This window comes from Nelumbo lutea, chromosome 1 (genome assembly GCF_056320005.1).
Source record: "Nelumbo lutea isolate HS-2025 chromosome 1, American lotus-T2T, whole genome shotgun sequence".
Classification (NCBI taxonomy): domain Eukaryota; kingdom Viridiplantae; phylum Streptophyta; class Magnoliopsida; order Proteales; family Nelumbonaceae; genus Nelumbo; species Nelumbo lutea.
Genome location: NC_142684.1, coordinates 96,054,633 through 96,078,646, shown reverse-complemented (window position 1 = coordinate 96,078,646; position 24,014 = coordinate 96,054,633). Strand labels below are relative to the sequence as shown.

At 39.4% G+C, this 24,014-nt stretch overlaps 1 protein-coding gene across 1 annotated transcript; it reads right to left on the bottom strand.

The window, feature by feature from the left end:
• Positions 1 to 14,247: 14,247 nt before the first annotated feature.
• LOC148876274 (cellulose synthase A catalytic subunit 2 [UDP-forming]-like) lies at positions 14,248 to 23,491 on the bottom strand. The gene is made up of 14 exons (XM_088966483.1): positions 22,946 to 23,491; positions 22,004 to 22,199; positions 21,705 to 21,928; positions 21,500 to 21,602; positions 21,198 to 21,384; positions 18,930 to 19,196; positions 18,498 to 18,843; positions 17,884 to 18,021; positions 17,300 to 17,425; positions 16,763 to 16,975; positions 16,408 to 16,678; positions 16,112 to 16,308; positions 15,676 to 16,026; positions 14,248 to 15,396 (listed from the first exon to the last, which is right to left on the bottom strand). Exons 1-14 carry the CDS (start codon positions 23,024 to 23,026, stop codon positions 14,812 to 14,814), a joined length of 3,285 nt encoding a protein of 1,094 aa, XP_088822609.1. The 5' UTR covers positions 23,027 to 23,491; the 3' UTR covers positions 14,248 to 14,811.
• Positions 23,492 to 24,014: the final 523 nt, after the last annotated feature.

The window sequence follows — 24,014 nt, the reverse complement described above, 5'->3', positions numbered from 1 at the left end:
GGGTCATATGAGTCACACGCTCGAATGACATAACATGTATGATACTACTTAATGGACCTCACACACTCAATTTTTTGCCTATAATTTTTGTTGTCAGAATTGGCTGTCCATTCGAACCAGACGGTCGAATCGTCAACCCAAAAACCGATGGCCAAAACGGTTCCATAATTTTTTGCTTGTAATTTTTTTTGTCATAAATGGTTGTCCATTCGAACTGGATGATCGAACCGTTGACCTGAAAACCGGGTGATAGATAAGATATATAAGATTCCTTATATTTATGTTTGTTTCTTGTAATTTGAGAATTTTCAATGAATATTAAAGGCAAATTCTGCCATTTGGCGGAAGGGGAGACCACCCCTATATTGAGATGCTAGGAGTTCTTATGTTTAAGCATAAAAACGCCCCCTTAAATCAATGTAAACAGTGCTTTGATGGGTTCAAAAACCCATAGTTATCCCATGATACACACCATGTGGCAATATTTTGAACAGTAACTGCCCCGGTTTGGGAGTGTTTATTGGATAAATACGTGATTATCTTAATAAGCGCTTATGAGTTTTTTGAAAAAAAAAAAGTGATTCTATCACATGGAGGTAGAATAGGGATCTTGAAAACTACCTAATGGGCCATGACAAGTCAAGAGCACTCACTGAAGCACTGGTGACAACGAGATGTGATCCCAGGTCTCTACTCTTAGAGTCAGAGATGAGACCGAATCAGCTCGCCCACAACATCCCACAGCATATCCCCGTTGTATACTAGAAACATCTCCCGATGATAATACTAGGAATGTTCCCAATACATGACAGGGATGTGTTGTGGGACGTTGCTGAGCAATCAAAGTCTCAAGTTGCTAAGCTTGAGGCCGAGCTCTCCAAACTAAGGTGAAACATAAGCGGAACGATACCATCCACAAGCTGAAGATCCATGTCACCGAGTCAAGGAGGCAAGGGATGCCCTGAGGAGAGAGCTCAAGGAGGCAAGGGATTCCCTGAGGAGAGAGCTCAGGGAGGCCAAGGATAAGATTACTCAGGTGGAGGAAGACGCGTTGGCCAAGTACAAGGCCTCGGAGGCCCACCAGTTCGACCCGGATGACTATGCTTCTCACTCCTGGGAGGAGGGATTCCATATTTGCTTTAGATAAGGATGGTGCTCGGATTCCCGATGCCGTCGAAGTCACCGAGAGCCTTGACCCGTTCGGTCCTCCTATGCCTAGCGAGGAGGGTGCTGCTGGCAAGGAGCATCCGACCGAGATCTAAGGCATCTGGCTACTGTTGCTGCTACTTTGTTTTGCTCTTTTTGTGTTGCTTTTTTTGTTGATGTATACGACTCAGCATGCTGAGCCTTTTCTCTTGTAATGAATTATTAATTAATGAAAGAAACCTTTTGCTTATGAGCTATGTGTCTCTTCTTTTCTTTCTTTTCTCTTTTTTTCTTTTTTTGCTTGACTTGGTGGATGAATTGGTCACAGGCCTCAATCTTATTCTGACCAAGGTTCTAATTATCTAAGATCCTAGATCCTTCATTTTTGGCCTCGAGCAGGCCACAGTGCTTCCAAACTCTCATCGTAATGGGGATGCTCGGTGGTGCTTGGTCTTGAGGAGCTTCATGCTCTTTTTGGGCAAGATGTGTTCCTCAGTTGGCTCTACTCTGATGGTTCATCAGCTTGGTGTGTGGAGTTTGAGGGCCACCCCCTTGCCTTTGGAGGTAGGGGCATCATTCCTGCTTCAAGCTTCAGTCGTTTGAAGTCGACCAAGTCTGTTGGTCAATTTGGTCGGTTGTGCATTGCCGAAGTGTGAACGTGTGTTCAGTGCCAAGTAAGTGCAGTGCGCGAGCGCCTCAACCATTAGTGTTTGGTCGGGTGGTGTGTGTTGTGTAGTGTGTGTTGAACAGTTGGATGTGAAAATAAAGCCTTTATTGATCCAAACTATTCTCAAGTTTCTAGTGTTCCAACATCTTGGCATGGGCTTCCCATCGAGGTCTTCTAACCTGTAGGTGCTAGGTTCGAGGACTTTGGTTACTTGATATGGTCCTTCCCAGTTGATCCTAGTTTTCCTTCTCTTGGTGTGGGTACTATGACTTTGCAAAGGACAAGGTCGCTTGTCTTAAACTCTCTTCTTTGGACTTTGGTGTCCTAGTACTTAGTCATCCAGTGTTGTTGCATTGCCATTCTGAGGAATGTTCGATCGGGTGCTTCCTTCACTAGGTCAAGCTTTGCATGGAGGTCTTCATTGTTCTGCACATCGTCGTAGAACTCGGTTCGGAGAGTTGGGGAGCCTATTTCCATGGGGATCATGGCTTCGGCCCTAGATGCTAGGTTGAGTGGTGTCTCTTTGGTAGTTGTCCGTGGTGTGGTCCTGTACGCCCAGAGAATGCTCGGCAATTCTTCGACCCACCTTCCCTTAGCCTTGTCATGTCTAGTCTTCAAATGTGCAATAGGGTTCGGTTTGTCACTTTGGTCTGTCTGTTGCTCTAAGGTCGGTGAACGGCCATGGTCCGATAATTTATCTTCAACTCGGCGCAAAAGCTTCAAACTTTTGATCGGTGAATTGGGTGCCATTGTTAGTGATGAGGACCCGAGGAATGCCAAACTGACACACTATGCTCTACCAAAATAAGTTCTGGGCATTCTGTGTGGCGATATGCCAGGGCTTCGGCCTCAAACCATTTGTTGAAGTAGTCTACTACAACAAGGAGAAACATCTTTTCCACGACCGCAGTGGGGAAAGGTGTGAGGATGTCCATTCCCCACTGAGTGAAGGACCACAGACTTGTGATGGGCGTTAGAGGAGCTACTGGCTGGTGGTGAAGGTTGGAGTGACTTTGACAATGCTCCCACTTCCTGATGAGCTGGGCTGCATCCTGCTTCATGGTCGGCCAAAAGTAACCTTGTCAAAGTGCCTTGTGCACTAAGGTTCAAGCATCGAGGTGATCGCCACAGATACCTTTGTGTATCTCCCTGAGGACGTAGTTGGCCTCAACTGGAGGGAGACACCTCAAATAGGGGAGAGTGTGTGACCGGCAGTAGAGCTGTCCTTGGATAAGGCAATACAGGGTTGACCCGTGTATGAGCCTTTTCGCTTCGGTTCAGTTGGTTGGCAATGTGCCATCCTGTAGATAATGAACTATAGGGTTCATCCATGACAGTTCTTGCTAAATAGTGAGGATGAGTAGGGTTGTCTCTGAGATGTTGGGTTGTGCAAAGGTATCCACCTGGACTTTGGGGATGAAGTCCATGTGTGGCGAGCTAGCGAGTTTTGAGAGTGTTTCCCCTCATATGTTCTCGACTCAAGGGATTTGCTAAATGGTGAAGTGTTCAAGCCGTTGAATGAGCTCTTGCACCCTTTGTAGGTAGCTCGCCATTGTCAACGTCCTTGCTTCAAAGTGGACAAGGATCTGGTTGACCACCAATTAGGAATCATTGAACACTTTAACTCGCCGAGCACCAAGGTCTAGGGTGAGTTAAAGTTCGGGGACTAGAGCTTCATACTCAGATTCATTGTTTGATGCTTTGAACTCGAACCTGAGGGCATGCTCTAGCACGATGTTGTCTGGGCCGAGAACGATGAGCCCGACTCCACTACCTTGATGGTTGGATGAACCGTCCACATGAAGGGTCCAGAACGGGGGTGCTGCAACTAGATCTTGTGCTAAGAAGGTACATTTATCCAGGAAGTCAACCAAGGCCTGAGATTTGATGGCCGGCCGAGGTGCATAGTCGATGTCGAACTCACTCAGTTCCACACTCCACTTGCGTATGGCTTGGCTTTGTGAGCAGAGGTGGCGAGCTCAGATACCTTTTCAGCTCATAAAAGGACCATTTGCACTCTTCGATCCATTAGAAGTCTTTCATCTTCTTAAGGGCCTTGAAGAAGGGTAGGCACCGGTTTGTAGACTTTTGACATGAATCTATTGAGGGCGGCTACTCATCTGGTGAGACGTTGCACTTCTTTGTAGGTCCGAGGTGATTGCTTGTCAAGGATGGCCTTGATCTTCTCTGGATTGGCTTCGATCCCCCTTTGTGTGACCATGAACCCCAGGAATTTTTCGGACCCAACCCAAAGGCACATTTCGTCGGGTTTAACTTCACTCGATATTTCTTGAGGGTGCCGAAGACTTCCTTAAGGTTGGCTAGATGTTGCTTGGCCTTCTTGCTTTTCATTAGCTGTTGATAAGTAGCTCTGGCATTCTTCAGGCTGCAGAGCATTACTCTATAGCAGTAAAGTCCTCAGTCAATGATGAAGGTGGTTTTCTCCTAATCGTCTAGGTGCATCTGAATTTGATTATAGCTCGAGAATGAGTCCATGAAGCTTAGGAGTTCGTGCCCTGCCATTGCATCAACGAGTTGGTTGATCCTCGACAGGCCTTGTTCAGGTCGGTGAAGTCGATGCAAATTCACCACTTTCCATTAGCCTTCTTGACCATTACCTAGGGGTGAGCATTATTCGGATAAAACCAAAAATTTTGGTTTCAGTTTTTCTGATTTGGCTTTTTTGGATTTTGGTTAAATCGGTTTGGTTTTTTGATTTTTCGCTATTTCAGTTTTTGTATTTAGAATTCTGGTTAATCGAATTAACCAAACTTTTTATTATTATATGTAATATATAATATATAATATGCAATGTATAATACATTATATATTTATATATTAATATATATTATACTAAAATTTGATTTCAAAATATATATTTTATAAGATATAATATATATTATATATAATAAGATATGATAGTATATACTATTAAAATTCAGTTTTAACCAAAATAATTGAATATTTCAATTTCGGTTTATTTTGTTTAGTTTTTAACCAAATAAACCGAATGCTCACCTCTATCATTACCCATTGATCACTTGCCATCGTTCAAAGGCGAAGCTCCTCTTATTCTGCCTACTAGGTCGATAACGTGGGTCGGCATTGAGGCGGTGGATGATGATCTTGGGGTCGATCCCTAGCATTCTGCTCCCGACCAAGCGAACAAATCAGCATTGTCCTTCAGCAGCTGGATGATATAATCTCGAAGACGATCTTCTAGGCGAGATCCAACCTGGACCATCCTCTCAGGGTCTTCTTTAGAGAGCGACACCTAGATGAGGTCTTCAAAAAGCTGGCCACGTTGTGTCCTCAACTTGTCCCTTAGGTCTATGTTTTCAGTGCTAAGGGTTTTTGCAACATGAGGTTTTCCTCAACAAGTTGTCAGTAGACCTGTTCACGAGCCGGGTGGCCCAATGGGCCGACCCGGTCCCTGGATGGGCTTGAACAGGTATATAGGCCCACGGGCTTAACCTCGGGCCAAAAAGCCTGACCCGCAATAAATTCGAGTCGGGCTCGGGATTTGCCAAAATAGCCCAGCTCGAGCCCGACCCGGCCCGACCGATAAATAAACCTGGAAAACCTAGTTGAATACCCCTCTTTTTTTCACCTCTTTCCCTTCTTTTTCCAACCAAATTCTTCTTCTCCACATCCTCTTTCCCTTCTTTATATATATTTTTTAATATAAATAAATTTTGAATTTATATATTTTTTTAATGTAAATAAATTCTGATTTATATTGATTATTGAATAGGGAAAATTTCTAATTTTTTTTATTAGGTCGGGCTTCGGGCTCGGGCTTGGGCTTCGGGCTTTTTATTAGGGCCGGGCTCGGGTCCAAGTTATAGGCCCGTTGGTCGGGCCGGGCTCGGGCTCGGGCCTAACATATTTCGTTAATGAATAGTAAAATCCTGGCCCGAGCCCGACCTGGCCCAGCCCGAGAACAGGTCTAGCTGTCAGGTAGCATTGTCGTGCAGTCTTTTGGTTTCCGCGGGTGACTTCTACTTCGTATCATGTCAAAAATTTGACTGTCAGGTGGTATGTGGAAATCGAGACCCATAGAGCATTCAGGGTCGACCGGCTGAGGATGGCATTATATGGAGAGAGGACTCGGACAACGATGAAGTCAACTATTGTTTCAAGTGTGGTTTGCCATCTATCCTCTATAAATAGTGCATTTTTTAAGGGAAAATGGGAGGAAAAAATAGAGAAGATCACCCACAGTTTAGAGAAACTCGATCATAAGTGAAAACATATCCAAACCCTACATCAATCGGAATCCTAGGGTTTTGTGCCCAAATCACTCCAACTCTCCCAATCTCGTCCCTAACTCATAGATAAGTCTAAGAAACTCTAAAAATAGATTTTCCTACCACCCAAGAACATTTGGAATCGAACTGCCAATGAGGATCACCTTCAACTTGCATTTCAGAGTCCATCTTAGTTGCTAGAAATTGTTTATCAAGGCTACACTCGAGAGGTAATCCTCTTAGCTCATCTTGTTATTGTTTTTGCTTAATTTTTTTGTAATTTTACTTTATTTCTAAGTCATTTGCTTGCTTATTGTTGTGGTAAGGTTAAAGGAACTTAAGGTTCATGAAATGATTCTTTAGTTTTATCAACCATGGTACTTAAGGGAGAGAGGAGAGGGGTTTGGGGAATTCAATACCCACTCCCTAAAAACATTCTCATTAAACCATGGTTGACATGTTTTTGAAGAAATTGTTTTCCATCAACTTTACAGTCCTTCAGCCCTTCCTTGTGTTCTAGTCTTGTTTGTTAATTAAGTAAATCTAGTTTGTTTCCTAGAAGCCTAGATAGATCTCAAACTGGGTTGTTTTTGTAACTAAGGAGAGGGGTGCCTAATCCCTTACCTCCCCTTGCTCAAAGAACTCTTGAATTTTTGTTTCTAGGCTGGTGAAAAAATGGAGTCCCTATTTGTCTAAAAACATGAACCATTTAACCTGAAAAGAGGACCCATTTCCTCTTAAACAAAAATGGATGGTGACTCTATGGGGCCGGCCATGAACTTTTTGGAGCTCACAATGTCCACAAACCCACCAAGGTACCCACGTCTGGTGAGGTCTTCAATGTGGTGGCACAAATCGTGGAATCTATCCGTCTCATGGCCATGGTCGTGGTGGAAGTTGCAATACTTGTCTTGGCTTCTCTTGTTGTTCTGGGACTTCATCTTTTCAAGCCATATGACGAAGCTTCAGTTGCAGATCTACATTAGTATCTCGGACTGTAGTGCATCCAGGGGGTGTGAAGTTCTTGTACTTTAGTGGTGGGGTCCTCAGTCTTCAGTCAGATCTCCGGTCCTATAACTTGCCTTCTCTTTCTGTTCTACGTTTGTCATGGTCTCTTCTTTTTCAGTTGTGTTGTCATTCCTTGTTCTTTTGCTGCGCATATGCCTCTTCGGCATTCATGTACTTCTGGGCATGTTTCATCAGCACAACAAGGTCTGGAGGAGGGTTCTTCAATAGCGAGAAGTTGAAGGTGAAGGAAAGTAGGCCATTCATGATGGTTGCAATGGCTACAGAATGGTTCAGGGTATGGACTTAATGGGCCTCACCGTTAAACCTCGCCAAGTACTCTCTTAGGGTCTCTTCCTCTGTCGCACTTGCATGAGGTTGGCCAAGGTCTTCCAATGTCTCTGGCTGGTTGTGAACTACGCTAGGAATTGGCTCTCCAGTTGTGACCAAGAAGAGATGGAGCGCGGAGGAAGGGAAGCATACCACATCCAGGCAACTCCTTTGAGGGTGGCGACAAAAGCTTTGCACATCAGACCCTCGAACGAGCCATGCAGCATCATAAGGGCTTTGAAACCTTCCATGTGGTAGTTGGGGTCTGTAGCTCTGTCATACTTCTCAAATTGCGAAGGTCGTCCACAATTTCCTGGATGAAGATGAACTCCTTGATAGTCTAGTTGAGGGGTTCAATGGGCCAGACCATAGGAGTCGTGCTTCTATCAGATTGGTTGCGTTCCAGTTCAGCCAGGCATTCTCTAAGCTCCTTGATCTCTACACCCCTATTGTCTGGGGCTGCATAAGTAGACATTTCTCTTTTAGGCATCACAGGGCGGTCTTTGACCAAGCTGGACTAGGCGATGGAGACTGGTTGTTGTTGTGGATGTTAACCGAGCATTTCTTTTGTCCAAACCCGGGCAGAGCAGTGCATCTTGTTGCGATCATCGCATGCGCGAGATCGAGTTGGGGAATCTAATCTTCTTGATGATTTCTGCTTTTGTTGGTCATGTTGTGCCTTGTGCCTATTTGGATGGCACTTTTTGGGGTCTTCAAAGCGAGGATCGGCTATATTAAGCATCTGGGCGGGAGGTGGGATTGTCTGAGGGGCTTGTGCTGGTTGTCCCAACATATGCATCATCATGAGGATCTAGTCAATCTTCTATTGCATCACTTGGAACTAGGTGCGGTCGACCATGGCTTGTTGTTAAGGCTCCCGAGGTGGAGAGTTGTGGTGAGAACAAGATCCCTGAGATGGGGATCGAGCTGCGGAGCGGTCGAATGCATTTCTTTACATGATTCTTGATTGTGCAGAGAGAGATTTGGGAATGACTTTTTTCACATTTCCCACAGATGGTGCCAATCTTATGTTGTCTGATCTGAGGTGTCTCGAACCAAGATCGTAGTTAGATAATCCTACCAACTGGCGAAGCCAAGGTGGAAGTATGAAGCCCCTTGCAGCAAGATTTGAAACAAGAAAGTGATCAAAGGCTCGAGGAGTTGTTCCCTGGGTAAGCACTCTGACACCCAAGTCAGACAAGAAAAGTGGGTGGTCAGGCTAAGCAATTGAGAGAAACGTGCCAGTTCGAGCATAAGCAAAGTAACATTATGGAGTTTGAAGATTCAAAAGTCCCTTACCTCGAGCGGGGGTTACCTACTTATAACCGAGGATCCGTGTCTTAATCGGATGAGGCTTTCAGGGTTGTCGGGATGTGGTTGTTCACCAAGGTCTTAGGGATAAGTCCTGATCCCCGATGGAGCTGTCCTTATCCATGTAGGCTCCTCCTTCTTTGTCGCGCTTATCCATCCTACGTGGTGCCGATGTGACCGAAGAGATAAGACAACCACGGAGGTGACACGTATCACCCAGGGCCAGCTCAACCATAACCCAAATAATGACAACGTTGATAATATTCATTAGTACAGAGCAGGGAGTCAACCTCAGAAAGAAAATGGAAAGCAACAACTATCAAACCTTCGAGAATATCATATTTAAACCAAATCTATGCACTATCAATATCTAATATAAAAAACAACGATCGGAATAGGTTGGGGTTGAGAGTTCACAAGATTCTATTCAACGAATCGTTTTCCTCAACTTCTTCCCCAGCATCGACAATGGATTAACAAGGGAGAGCTTCTTTATTTCGACTGGTTTGTCTTGGACGATGATGACGTTTGAGGTAAAACCCAAGAGACTAATGAAAAGGGGGATACTTCCCTGTGAAAATTGCTTGAATCAGGATTGAGTTCGATCTATGATTGAATGTTGTAACCGGAGAAGGTCCAGGAGGTATCACGCCTTAACCTTCTTCCTAGATCATCAACGACAATCGAAGCTTGGTGAGATGAATGGTAATCTAAGGTATGGTTTTTTCCTAAAATCGAAAAAAAAATGACCTCTGATGACTACTGCTATGGTTTTATCCTAATTGATGAAATCCTCTATTCTCGCTAAGGAGATAACGACTAGTAGATTAGGCAATGCTCTAGATATATGGGTGGAGAGATGGAGGTGATAGAAATGAAGAATGGATAATGAGAGGGAAAAAGGATGAAGGAGAGAGACAGATCGAAATTGAGTGAAGGGGGAGAGAGAAAGAGAAACCGTTGGAAAACTGATTAGGGAGGGATGTCGCTCTTCTACTGCCACCATCAAGAAGAAGAGGACGATGAGGGTATCTTTGGCTAAAATTTGAAAGGATAGGGTTTTTGGACATTCTGGGTTGATTGGTGGGGTTGAATAGGGCCAAGTGGGTTCGGATCTGGTAGATTTGGAAAAGAGCTTGATTCAATCAATCTGAAGCCTCGGAACAAAATCTTTATGCGATAGAGGGGCAAACAAGGGTATTTTGGGTAGAAATTGGCTGGTAGTAATGTCTGATCAACTCAACAATGTCAAGATCGTGGGATTTTGGGTCAACTATAGGATCATAACAAAATCTTGGTTTGATTGAAGGTTAAACGAGAGAATCTTGGGTTGAAAGTTGAAACTTTATGGGTAGTTGTTTTGGTGTGTCTAGGGCTCAATTTTATGATTTGATTGGCTAAGATGTGTTTGGATCAAGGGGATTTAGGTAGTAGGTGTTTTAAGCTAATGAGAGAGCTTAAAATGGAATCTTTGCTTGATGAAAGGGTAAATGAAGGAATTTTGAGTTGAGATTTGCTAGGTGTATATTTTGGAAGGTCGAGTCCAAGGGTGGTGTCTGATCTGAGGGTCAAAGTGTAGATGAGGGTTTGATCGGGCCATCAGATTAGTATCGAGTATATTTAATGGTGGATTTCAAGGCTTTCATGGCAAAATTTGGGCTCTTTGGGTTATTTGGTGTTTCAAAGGGATCGAAAGGGCTTGATCGGGAATTTTGGGCAAGTTAAAGGCTCAGACAACAGACCGAACAAAAATCAAGTGCTGACACATGTGAACTTATGGGCTATATTACCTAGAGAAAAGCCTCATTGGTCTTCATTTCAAAACTCATATCTATATATATAACCTAAAAGCAAAAGGATGTATGGTCGATTGCTGAGCATTTGCTAAATGGAATCCTTTTTTATATAATCTAAATGCGGGAATTTTGAGTTGAGATTTGCTAGGTGTATATTTTGGGAGGCCTTGAGTCCGAGGGTGGTGTCTGATCTGAGGGTCAAAGTGTAGATGAGGATTTGATCGGGGCCACCGGATTAGTATTGGGTATATTTAATGGTGTATTTCAGGGCTTTCGTGGCAAAATTTGGGATCTTTAGGTTATTTGGTGTTTCAAAGGGATCAAAAGGGCTTGATCGGGAATTTTGGGCAAGTTAAAGGCTCAAGCAGCGGACTGAACAAAAATCAAGTGCTAACACATATGGACTTATGAGCTATATTACCTAGAGAAAAGCCTCATTGGGCTTCATTTCAAAACTCATATCTATATATATAACCCAAAAGCAAAAGGATGTATGGTCAATTGCTGAGCATTTGCTAAATGGAATCTTTTTTTATATAATCTAAATGAAATCTTATGATCTTATAATCTTTTCCTTTTTCATGCTTTTAACCATTACCATTAGTCCATTACAGATTCAATTAATTATAGTGATGCCACTGAATAAAACTAGAAAGCAATCTCAACTTGCCCTTTCTCCTTTTCTTCTTTCATATTTAATACTAAACATGTATTATTTACAATGGTGCCACTACTAACTATTTGCAATGATGCCACTAAATTTTTACATTTTTCATATTTGTTAAAAATTGTCTTTATCTCTCATTTTATTTCCAATCGGATCGTGTTGGGCCATGCTTCCCTCCCCTAGGATACTTTAGGGGGTCAGCCCGTCACAACCCTTGGCTCAAGCCCATGCAAGCCTGTGACATGCCACGAATTGAGCCACAAAATTTGAAAATAATAATGAAAATTTTAACATAAATTAAATTAAATAGACAAAATTAGAAAAAAAAGATCTTAAAATTTTATTTTATATGAATTTTGAAGCGTACAATTGTTTATATATGAAGTAATATAATGAAATTGAAAATAAAATTATATATATATTAATATATTATATAATTATTGTATATAATATACGGCCCAAGCCTGCGTGCCACGGGCCTGGCTTGTCCGCAGGTCAAGTCTTAAGCCAAGCTAGGCCACGAACCAAGCTAAGCCATTTTTTTAATAATTTTGAAAAAAATGAAAATTTTAACATAAATTAGAAAATAGACAAAACAATAAAGATCTTAAAGTTTTATTTTAGCCCGAGCTAACACGGACCAGGCTGGTCCATGGGCCAAGTCTTAGGCCAGGCCAAGCCACAAATCGGGCTAAGCCTACTCATGGGCTCAGTAGCCCAATAGTTCAGCCCAACCCATTAACAACGTTAAATTAATTAATTAAATAATTTGAGATAGCCTTTACCAATCTTGTATTGATAATACATAAAGTTCTATTTATTTATTTATTTTACTAAATTATTTAATAAGTTAATAATTTAATAATCTAACAAATTATTATTGCTAGCAAAATAAGACATAGAATCGTGTATATATATATATATATATATATATATATATATATATTACTCTTTCATTTTATTGTCTATTTATCTCATTTATTTTATAAATTTATTTATTTATTAAATTAAATTAATTATTATTTAACAATTTACAATTATTCCACTATATAAAACAAAAATACAATGACAAAAGTCATCTCTCCCTCTTTCACTCTATTGCCCGATGGCCGAGATTATTTATTTATTTATAGTTTTATTTTCTTAGATTAAATACATTATTATCCATAAATTTTTATTTATTTTAAATTAATCTTTTTCCAATAAACTTTTAATTAAAAAAATTACCTTTCGCAATTTTTTTCTATATAATATTTTACCTTTGATAAGCCACTTACCATCATATGTTTCGCCCCTGCAATGTAGGAGCTCTCTGCTAGTATTCATTAAAAAGTAGCTTTGTTTCAAGAATGTTATATATATGGAAAAATCTATGATGGTGGAAAGACATCATATCAAAAAAGCCTTGACCAATCACAACCCCTATGACTTTTGGTGAAAACCAACCTGATTGGTTCCTTCTTTTGTGATGTCGGTTTATTAATTGTAAGCTCTTCTATCATCATGTACGAACTCATATTATATATCCATACTATCTGAACAGATGTGGGTTGGCTTTTGGAATTTTCACTTTACTAAAATACCCCATCTCGAAAGTTTGAATCAGAGAATGAGCAATGGTAAATATGCATTTTTATTTCCTCATTTAATGCTTATTAGGAAATGACTCTTATTTCTCATTTAATGCTTATTAAAAAAAAAAAACACAAAACTCTATTCTTTTTGTTTATAATTGTAAAGCAAGACAATGGTAAAAATGTTATTTAACATTTCCATTTAATGCTTATTAGTGAAAATACACAAAAGTCCTTCTTGAAGTTTCTGACCCTTGCCCAAATTTCCCCTGAAATTTGGTAATTACAATCAGCTCACATAAACTTCTTGACAGTTGCAAGTAGACCCCCTTTGTAAAATCCTCTAAAAAGAGGCATGAAAATGTCCAAAATACCTATGTAATTATTATTGAAGCTGGTTTATACATAAAAATAATATAAATGTTGTGAACAACAAAAAAAGAGAGTTTAAAGTTACAATTTTACCTTTGAGCAATTTATATGAAGGGTAAATTTGGAAAATACATCGATTCCAAAAAAGATATTAGAATGGATTGGGCCATTAGGGTAGTGATTGATATGAAGAAAACATTGGAAAAATAAACATTTTGGTGAAAAGTAACTACATGGGTATTTTGGTCATTCTTGTGCTGCTTTGTTAGAAGATTCTGATGGTCTACTTGCAACTGTCTCAAAAAGTTCATGGGAGGTGATTGCATTTACTGGGGGTTTTAGGAATGATAAAAAAAAATTATGAGAGATTTTAGCAACTTATCCTTTCATTTATTTGAACTAAAAAAATAAAAATAAATAAAAAAAACTAAAGGTACATATTTTGTTCTCAATAGCCAATGTTGGGTCATATTAACCACCATGAAGAGATTTCTAACTTGCAAATTGATGAACAATTTATTCTTTAAACTTTTTTTGTTATTTTTTACTGTTTTTTTCATTGGTTTAGTTTTTCATCATTAAAGTAGGGTATGATTTTTCTCTTTTTTATTCCCATTATATGATGGGTTAATTTTTCATTTCTGCTACCTTAAAGAAGACATTATCGGATGGCAAAATATCTACAAGAGTAAATGATATTTTTTATAGTTCATTGTAAGATTTCAGCAATTGAAGGAGTTTGAAGTGGGATTTATCATATAGAAGTTAATTGTTACAAAAGTAAAGAAAACTCAAATAAAATTCTGATGAAGGTAATTGATAAAAATTATTAATTTTATTAATGAATTAAGAATTCTATGAATGATAAATAGGAATAATAACAATTTTATTAATGATAAACAAGAACTATAAAAATTTATTAATTCTCATTATCTTTGCAAGAATTTTAGTTGGACATATTATATTAATGCACCATAAAAATATAAAAAATTGAAAATATATTATAAACTATTATGATTACAAATTTTGTCACAACACAAAGCTTATAATTGTGAGATTGGCAGACTTACCAAGGTTAAATGCAGCTGAAAATAGAAAAAAAAAAAAAATCTGATCTTGGAAATTTGAATGTTCCAAAACATTTCACCATTGCAAAGCTTTTTCTTTCATTGACATTACAGAGTCCAAAGCACTGAATTACATAAAATTGTTATATAATGATCACCATGAGTGCAAAAGAATTCGTACAACAAAGCAAAGAACCAAGAAATAAAGAAAATCAATAAAGGGAAAATATGTTGGAAACCTCTACATGTTCAGCCCCTTTCGAATGGGAACCAATTATAGTTTAAACAGCAAATCATCTATAATTAACTAATGCTATCATGGGATTAAAGGCAGGTCCTCTGAAAGTCTAAAACCAACCTCATCCAACCCACGAAAAGCACACTTTGAATTAAAAGAATAAATCAGAACTTTGTAAAACAAAAATGAATGTGTCAGCACCCAAACTTGTATCTACAAACTCCCGCCATATTTTCCCTATCTCTAACTCTCTATGGCTGATGATATTCACCATGCAAAACCATCCAATGGATCTCTCCATCTTGGGTTGGAAGAATAAGAGCTCTTCTGCAACTCCCAACCAGCCTTTTCTACATATAATTCTAACCATCTATTCTCTGTTTATAAATCAGTCATCGCAGTCCAAACCACAAACTTCTAATACAGGACCGTCCTTAGACAAAAATGGATTGATCCGAACCCATAAAAGTGAGAATATTGAGGCAAGAAGAATCGACCAAACAACAATGATGGTTGGTAGCCTATCCTGCTTTCCCATCAATCCCTTGAGGAATGGATAGAGATGGACAATGACCCAGAAGGCAAAAAATAGTTTACCAAACAATGGGCCCCATGATTCATACCCATTATTGATGGCATCCGAGACTCCAATCGCCACCCCAATTATGTTGATGATCAGCAACGTCATGGGAGGGATCAACAACGACGTCCATTTGAAGAGGTAAAGTTCTGAAAATTCGCCATCATCTCCTGCTTTAGATGTTACCGTGAAGTTTGTGTTTACACCAGCTAAAACCTTGAGCAGACCCTGGAAGAGAGCAAAAAGGTGCGATGAAACACCACCAATCACCCAAAACTGCTCGTTTCTCCACAAATCATCTATTTGTACACGTCCCCACTGCATCTCGAGAATACTTGTTGCAGCAATGGATATGAACAGAGCCATGAAAACAATGGCAGCATAGTTACTAATCTGTACAGGAAAAAGAAAAAGAAAAGAAATTTGTTGTCAGCCAAAAGCCTTTAGTTGAATCAACCAACCGTTGTGCAATAGTAGGACACATCCAACTACTAGAACACCAATTGGACATGGTCTACACTAGCATCAAGAAACCCATGATTCACATGGAAGTGCAATTTGTAAAAAAGCTTAGTTAATACATCTCTAACTATCTTATTATGTTACATAAACTCGTGAAAACCACTACCCATAAAGAACTTGTATTGAAAGAGAGATGCAGTTTAGAAGTACCTCGGGGACAATGAAATTTCCAGTAAGGAGGCACACAGCCGGCAGGGTACAATATGCAATCAAAGGAATGGATGTCAAAGGATATACAACTGCATTTATATAGTTGAATCTCTCCAACCATTTCAAACCGCACCCATAGCCATACCAAATTGGGCAATGCTTGCTCAGTAATATCTCTACAGATCCAAGGGCCCAACGAAGAACCTGGTGCAAACGATCTGAGAGGTTGATGGGAGCCGATCCCTTGAATGCAGGCTTCTTAGGCATGCAGTACACAGACCGCCAGCCATGGCAGTGCATCTTGAAGCCTGTTAGAATATCCTCCGTAACAGAGCCATATATCCAGCCAACCTGATTCAGTAGTGAAAACTTAGACAGGTGGTTAACAAGAAACCTCATAGAGCTTTTCAATCCACCAATTATGTAGATCACCTACCTCTTTTCCCCATTCTGTTTTATCTTCATAACCACAACTAATTACATGGATGGCTTCTTTTAACAAAGATGCAGAGCTTGCTTCCTGATGAATTCCTCCGTTTTCTGAAAGTGTGGAAGCTATAAATACCGGAGATTGCCCAAACTTTTTCTCAAATTTCATTTGGGACATGAGGGATGATTTCTCATTGTCTATTCCTGCCATGTATAAATTACTAGTAATATTACTAGTTGAAACATTTAAAAGCAATCACAAACCTGTAGTAAAGCCATTTGTGTTAAAAATCAACTCCTTACCTTCAATTCCCTCTTCAATATTTTCAAGTGCATGTATCTGAGTTGATGCTTCCCTGTGCTTTGGCTTCTTCTTTTCCTTCCTTGTCTTTATTTTCTTATTCTTTCTGGACCCACAACACAGGCAACACCATTTAGGCCAACAGTTGCATGTTTTTCCTGGAGGCTTCTCCTTTACAGGGGCATCATATCCATATAGAGCTTGCCTTCTGAAAACACACCCCGTTCCAACATATATTGGCCCTTGGATCCCATCTAGACCCTTCATGTTAATCTGTTTTTCAAATAGGAACAAGGTTAGTAATTTGAACAAAACAAAGAGAAAAATGTAGCAGGTTCAACAGTAAGTGTTACATACATCAAAGAACACAACATTGCGATTTGAATATCTGTCGTGACGATCAATTCCATCAAACCGCTGAGGAAACTGCACATAGCAGACTTTCTTTCCAGATATGGGATCCATCATAAAGCACATAGCCTCTCTGAGGGCCTTGCTGTTATTTATATAGTGATCACAATCAACATTCAGAAGGTAAGGAGCATTGGAAAGGACCGCTGAGACCCTCACCTTCAAAAGTCATCCATAGAATAAATCAGTGCTCAAGAAAATCTGGAGTGCTGAATTCTATAAAAACATTATAAAATTAAGACCACATTTATTTGATTAGAAAAGGAAAGGGAAAACCAAGAGGAAGAAAAGCAAAATAATCAGAAGTCCATAGTAATCAAAAAGAAAATAAAAAAAATAGCATTTATCAGAGCATTCTTGATCTCAGCTTAGTTGAATCTAGGAAAGTGTATTAATTATCAAAACAAGAATTGATGAGGGAGGGGGGGAATTGAATAAACAGTATTCTAAAACCAATTAACATAGAAAGAGTTTAAACTTTACCAAAGAATTCATAGCCCCAGCTTTTTTGTGGTGATCAAATCCTGGTCTCTTCTCACGAGAAACATAAACTAGACGTGGTAGCATATTTCCTTCAACATCACGTACACCATCATGCCCAAGGAATACCTGTTGGAAAATGCATGGATTTTACTTAGAAACAACAGCAGTTTTCATTACCTTAGCTCCACAGAGTTATCAAAGCCAGCTTGGGTTAGCATACTCTAATGTGTTCTGTTATTTATAATAGATTTTCCTTAAAATATTGGCAATATTATGCTTGGGCATACTTCTGTAGATAGTGCATAAAACACACTATAGCATTCAAATTTTTTCAAAACTGAAAGGAGCTACAACCTATTTTTAACATTTCACAGATCTCCTCTCTTCCCCTTTCTCCAGAATGAAGCATCATAACATTATCCACCATAGATCATGTTCAGAAGGGCTAACATATGGAAATACAAAAATAAAAACAGAACCAACTGGAGAGGATGTAATAAAACATTAATCAGACAAGCAACTTCATAGCCACTGGTTCTTCAGACCAACGAAGAAACAAAAAAGCATAAAGGAGTATTCATTACCTGGATCATTCCTGGATGATCCCGTAAATTGTTCCCTGGCCATGGGGTTCCATCTTGCATTGTCCAGCCATCCTCGGGAACCTTCTGTGCCATGGAAACCAACCCATTTATCCGAACCTTGAACTCTTCATATTCTCTCTGTACGCAAACAAGGATGCAATCGAAAAAGAACCTTCAGAAGGTATCTTAAGACCCAATTTTTGGACCGTATGATAAGGAGAATAAGAAATACATGACATGTCTAATTTAGCAGGGCCCATATTACCAAAAACAAGCAGGGCCCACGTACACCTAGGCACATAAAAGCAAATGAACACCTATTAACATATGGACAACAATCTACCATGAGGGAGACCCTTGAATTTTCTATAGACAACTGACCACAAGCACATAATGCCTGGTCTCCCCAACACCTCTTCCCCTGAGCTAGACACATTAACAAAAATTAAAAACTTCTCAGTGCTTTCCATTCTGCAATAAAAAGCTTAAAAACTATTTTTCAAAGCTTCTTTCTTTGTAATTGTGCACTTGTTGAATCCAGAAGAAATGGACATCCAAAAATAAATTGTTTAACAAGGCAAGACAACAAACTATACTGGATTATGGATACAGACCTTCATTGCACGTCGTTCCCTCACAAAGGTTGGGTGGACTTTATCCTTTAAATAGTCAATCTTCTGAGCAAAGTACCATTCTGGAGCCCGGGGCTCAATATTAAACTTCTTACAGAATGGAACCCACTTCCTTGCAAACTCAGAAGTCTCAGAAAGGGCTTCAAAAGTAAGCATTGCAGCACCATCATCTGAGACATAGCATGAGACTTTGTCGACTGGATAATCCACAGCTAGGATGGATAAAACAGTGTTTGCAGTGATGAGAGGTGGCTCCTTCATAGGATCAACTGTACTTACAAAAATGTCTAGGTCAGCCAATTCAGACGGCTTCCCTTCCTTCTCATACCTGTAAACAAATTTTACAATGGAGCTAAGATGGCATAAACCCAAAGAACTGAAAAAGACAAGGTAAAATGAAAGGGTCCCAAATACCTTAGAGAGAGTCGATCAAGATATGTTTCTCGTTCAATAGGGCACCATTTGGGGAACTGATCCAAGATCCATGATATTGCAAACCATATTTCACAAACAATGGATGTCAGCCATAATCCATATGCATTCTGGACTGGGTGGAGAATTCTATAATGAAAAAAGAAACCTAGAATCACGAGCCGAAGAACAATTATCATTCTGTATGGATTTATTTTGCCTGAAGGAATGGGCAACTTTCTTGAAAGTGGCTGCCTGCCTTCGTCCATCCTGAAAAATAAATTTCAATTTTCAACAAATCTTTATAAACCCATTTGAATGAAATGATTTAACAGATTTCATTCCAGAGTCCAGACATTGCTTCGGATAATTCTTTGGTATGACTACCAAAATCAAATGACAGACATGAATATATACAATGAAGGGTCATATAATGGGCAAAAGAATTCATAAATTTGTGATACATTTCTGTTATCGATCAGCAAAAGGCATATGTTTGAAAGGAAAATCTATCATCTGGAATTGGCAATTAGAAAAACAGAAAGGCAACTAGCTTTCATTCATCAAAAAAAAAAGCAACTAGCTTTCTGGTCATCTAGCAAAATTTACAAGCCTGAATTTCAATCATTTTAGAAGATAACTGGAACCCATCTTATTCAATCCACGGGAACCATTTTGTACCTGTTTATGATTTAGCTTTAGGCTCATTGACCGTGTAATGGTTGTGCATACAAGACATAGCCCACTACAAGAATTTTTTTTTTATATTATATGGGCATTACTTGAACATAATTCAGAGGAATTTTATGAATTAGTGGCAGATAATGTCTGATCATAACTGGATACTGTCAGGCAGTGGGGCACACCACATCGAAGCCCCAAGTGGAAAAGCAATTTCATGGAAAACAGAAACTCCCAAAAACCAATTCTTACACATCTCCAAAGCTACCCAGTAGAAAAACATCGGCAGACAGAATATACTAAAATCCTGCAATCAAGTTCACAATATGGCACTAAAAATGCAATAGAGTAGTGAAAATGATTTCTGAACTAAATTGGAAAATTATTACTCATATTTTCACCAAAAATGGCTCAACTTATATATATATAAGTAGGTTTAATATAAATTACATGCAAGCACGTAAATTCATTATGATAAGACTTCTATTTATTTATTTTTGGTTTCTTCCAAAACATTGGCCTCTTCTCTTTTTTCTTCTCACATGTTATCCTTATTCCACTATGAAACTTCTTGAAGCTCGTTTCCCTAAGATTCTCTTCAAGAAAATTATTTTGTTGGTCAGGTATGAAAATTGCTGCTACTAAAGTTAAGCTTTATAAAAAAGAAGATTACATAATTATTTTTAAAGTAATTTCCACACATGGAAAACACCAGTAGCCTGTTTTATTACCCTTACTCTAGAGACTCTTCAGTGAAAAACTATGTTAATGTGCATGGAAGTGTCAATTCCAAGTAGAGATAATAGACACCATATCTTTACTCCAAGTAATGAGAATGGACACTATACCTTTACATAAATAGAAATTAGCAAATTACAGCTTGTTGCATGCATGGGAGAGAGTTGTAGCAATATCAGAATGTTGTCAAGTTAGTTATACTACTTATATGGCTTCATAGGACATATAACAGATTTGAACGAATATATTTACCTATGAACTCTTCACCAGAGGTGCTACTACTATTTAATATTTACAGCTATCAGAAGTACCTTAAATTATAGAAAAACCTTTTTAATCAACAATTAAGGAATGCTTTTCAACTGCTATTAAAAACTCATATCTACTTCAGTAGTCACAGGGAAGTTTTCATAGAGCCAGTGATAATTTACCAATATTATTTCTACATCTAATTAACTATCATACATAGGAATAATCTACTGCTACATTAGGAACAAACATCAAGATAATGTTTTATTGGCAGATGACATAAAAACCAAATTAATGTTGCCCTGATTCTTATTATTTGTGCCTAATGTTATTTACAGAAGCATTGGTTCCTTTGTAATTTCTCTGTATAGTTGCTAGCCAATTCCTTTTCCACAATCACCTCACTCTTCCTTATCATCATCATCCAAGACTTATCCCAATTACATGGGGTTGTCTACATTAATCCTGTTTCACCATTCCGTTCTGTTCAAATCTTCAATTTAAGAGTTTTACTTCAAATCTTCAATCACAATAGTGAGGGAACAGAACAAGTACTCAACTCAAATCCATGACAGAAAAGATAGAGATATCATAAGTGCATACTTGGGCAAATCAGGATCATCCGCATCATCTCCATCATAGTTCCCACCACCATTTTCACTCGGGTGCTTGACCATCTGCAATTTATCATTTTGCTTTTTCTTCCATTCCTCCATTCTGTCCTTCCATGCAACACTGCCATATCCATATACTGCCAAGTCTTTCTTAGGATCCATTGATCTCGGTTGCACTGCAACATTATTAGCAATCAGTACAGTATCCAAGAAAAAATTATTACATATCAAATGACATTGGAACAACATGCATCTAACACAGTAAAATATCAATCCAGCTAACCAACTTACAAGACATGGATGAATCAGGAAATGGCACTGGATGGATCCGTTTTCCATGACCCACAAAAGGAGGTATTATAAGAGCATGTCTATCAGGGGAAATCTCAGCATCCTACATAAAGAGCAAGCAAACTACCAAGGTCTAAGTTGCAGACCCAGATAACAATAAAAAAAGACTGGAAAATAGACATTGTTTTAGACTTTGTCAATTTACCTCTTGACCATAGGTCAGGAGAGGGATTTCAGGATTAAGGGAGGAAGAATGATCTGAAGACATGGTGACCCCTGATGCATTGGCATTGGGCCCACGACCAACATTAAGGCGAGAAGAGAGAATGGCCTCGGCAGTATGTTGCGTGTCCCGACTCCCAAAATCGAACTCATTTTCCAAATCATCAATGCCATCCTCTTCTTCATCTCCGTCAACTCTGGGACTGCCTGCAAATTGCAAGCCATGTTAGGACTAATTCACAGGGGAGAAAAGAGAGAGAGAGAGAGAGAGAGGGATCTCACCTTTGATGCGCTTGTATCTGGTTTTGCACTGAGGGCAAGCCTGATTGCCCTCCCTTCTCTCATACTCATAGCAAGGCCGGCACACAGGGAAAGCACATTCATTACAGGCTACAAAAGGCTCCCCATCCTCTGTAATCTCCACTTCGTCTCCACAAATCTGGCAGATTTGCCCACTTAATTCTTTCACAGACTTCACCTGTAAATGCGCAGAACCAGAGCTATAACTATATAGTTTCAAAATATCTATAAGATTAATAAAATCGTATGAAAACAATGAAAGTCCCGTGACTCAGTCCAGATTCCAAATATTACACCCCCACCCCCAAAAAATATAAATGAAGAAGGAGAAGAACTGCATGCAATAGGGTATCTAGACGACCTAGAAAACTGTAGGAACTAAACTGGGACTCACAAATTTATTTTTCTTCCTTATTTACCGGCGGGTCAGGGGCGGGGGAAGGAGTTGGGAGTTGTGGACAAGTTCAGGAACAAGGGCTACAGTAAGAACCCCACATTTTTTGCCCCATTTACTATGCTAACATCTTCAGATATACAATGCAGAGCTTGGTGCAGAAATTTCAGAGATGTGTATCCCTACCCAGCAAAACTAAAGTGCAAACAAGCGTGACGATAGAGCCTAAAATAGTTTCTCTTAGCAAAAGCGAAAACCAAAACCCAAGACTATTAACTTCAAATCCAAAACCAGAATCAGGAAGAGAGAATCAGAGACAGGTATTTCCTCCTTATGGGTAAGAAGGGGAAAATGAAACAAATAGAGCTTCAATAAAGAAAAAAAAAAAAGATTATATTTCCCATTGGACGAACCTAGAGCGCAAAAGTGAAAATGCGCAAACAACTACCCCCATAATCAACATCTGAAGTAAAACAGAAAAGAAGAGAAAACGGAGAATAAGTGGAAGAAGAGATTTTTATGGTTCTTACTCGTCCAATCTCATCTGCATTAATGAGGACGAACTCATTTCTGTTGTGGGAACCTGCAACAAGTCGACCTCCTGTGTCCATCACGCATACCCACCACTCGAAGCTCCTCAAATAAAAAATCCCAGAACAAAAATCGGCTGCTCTACCTCTTTCATGGCTCCGAAATGACCAAAAAGACTGCCTTTTCCCCTCAGCTCAGCTTCTTCGGCCCGCAGTTTCCTCATGCATTCATCACAAGAAAACCCAATCCCGCGGATAAAAATAAAACGGAGAGGACGAAGAAATAAATGTGAGAGAATAAAATACGCGATTAAAATAGAGAAAGAAAAGGGTCCTCAGGTGTATCCTCTCCGTTGCCTTCGACTTCTTCGTTTCTTTGAAAAAAAAACCGTTTTCTTACAGATGGGTCTCTGCGGCGGTAATAAGAAGTTGAGAGAACAGGTGACGCGAGTCCAGAGGGAGAGAGAGAGAGAGAGAGAGAATCCAGCAGTACTGAAATTTTAACGCGTAAGCGGGGGAAAGAGACGAAAATGGCGACAGGAGCAGAGAGCAAAAGATCGGCAGATATATCCATGTAACCGTGTGTCGTGAACGGAGCCCAGTGATGGTGGGGCCCGGGACGCTCCGCAACGCAGCTGCTGGTGTCTGCTCTTCATGGAGGAGAGAGAAAGCAAAAAGAAGGTATTTTCGGAATTCTAATAGAAAATATATTCTTGCTTCCAGTTCTCAGAATTTTACACCTGAAAATGAAATCATGCATCCACTACCCCTTTCTTAATTTCTCGTGGCATTTCGAATTTACCAAGAGAATTTAGTCCAATATTCCTCACTGAATAAGTGGGCCTTTAGGGGTATTAAAGTGGGATTGGACTTTGTTGTAGTCTGATAAAATTCTTATTAAACCATTTGGATATTTCTCAAGATAATCTTAGTACAATTTTCACATCTTGGTTTTCCATTTTTCCTTGGGTTGAATTGAATTAAACCAAATGGTTAGGAATCAAGATGACATTGATCAGAGCTTTTATGGGGGATGCCACATTTGAATGGAATATGTAGATCAATGGTT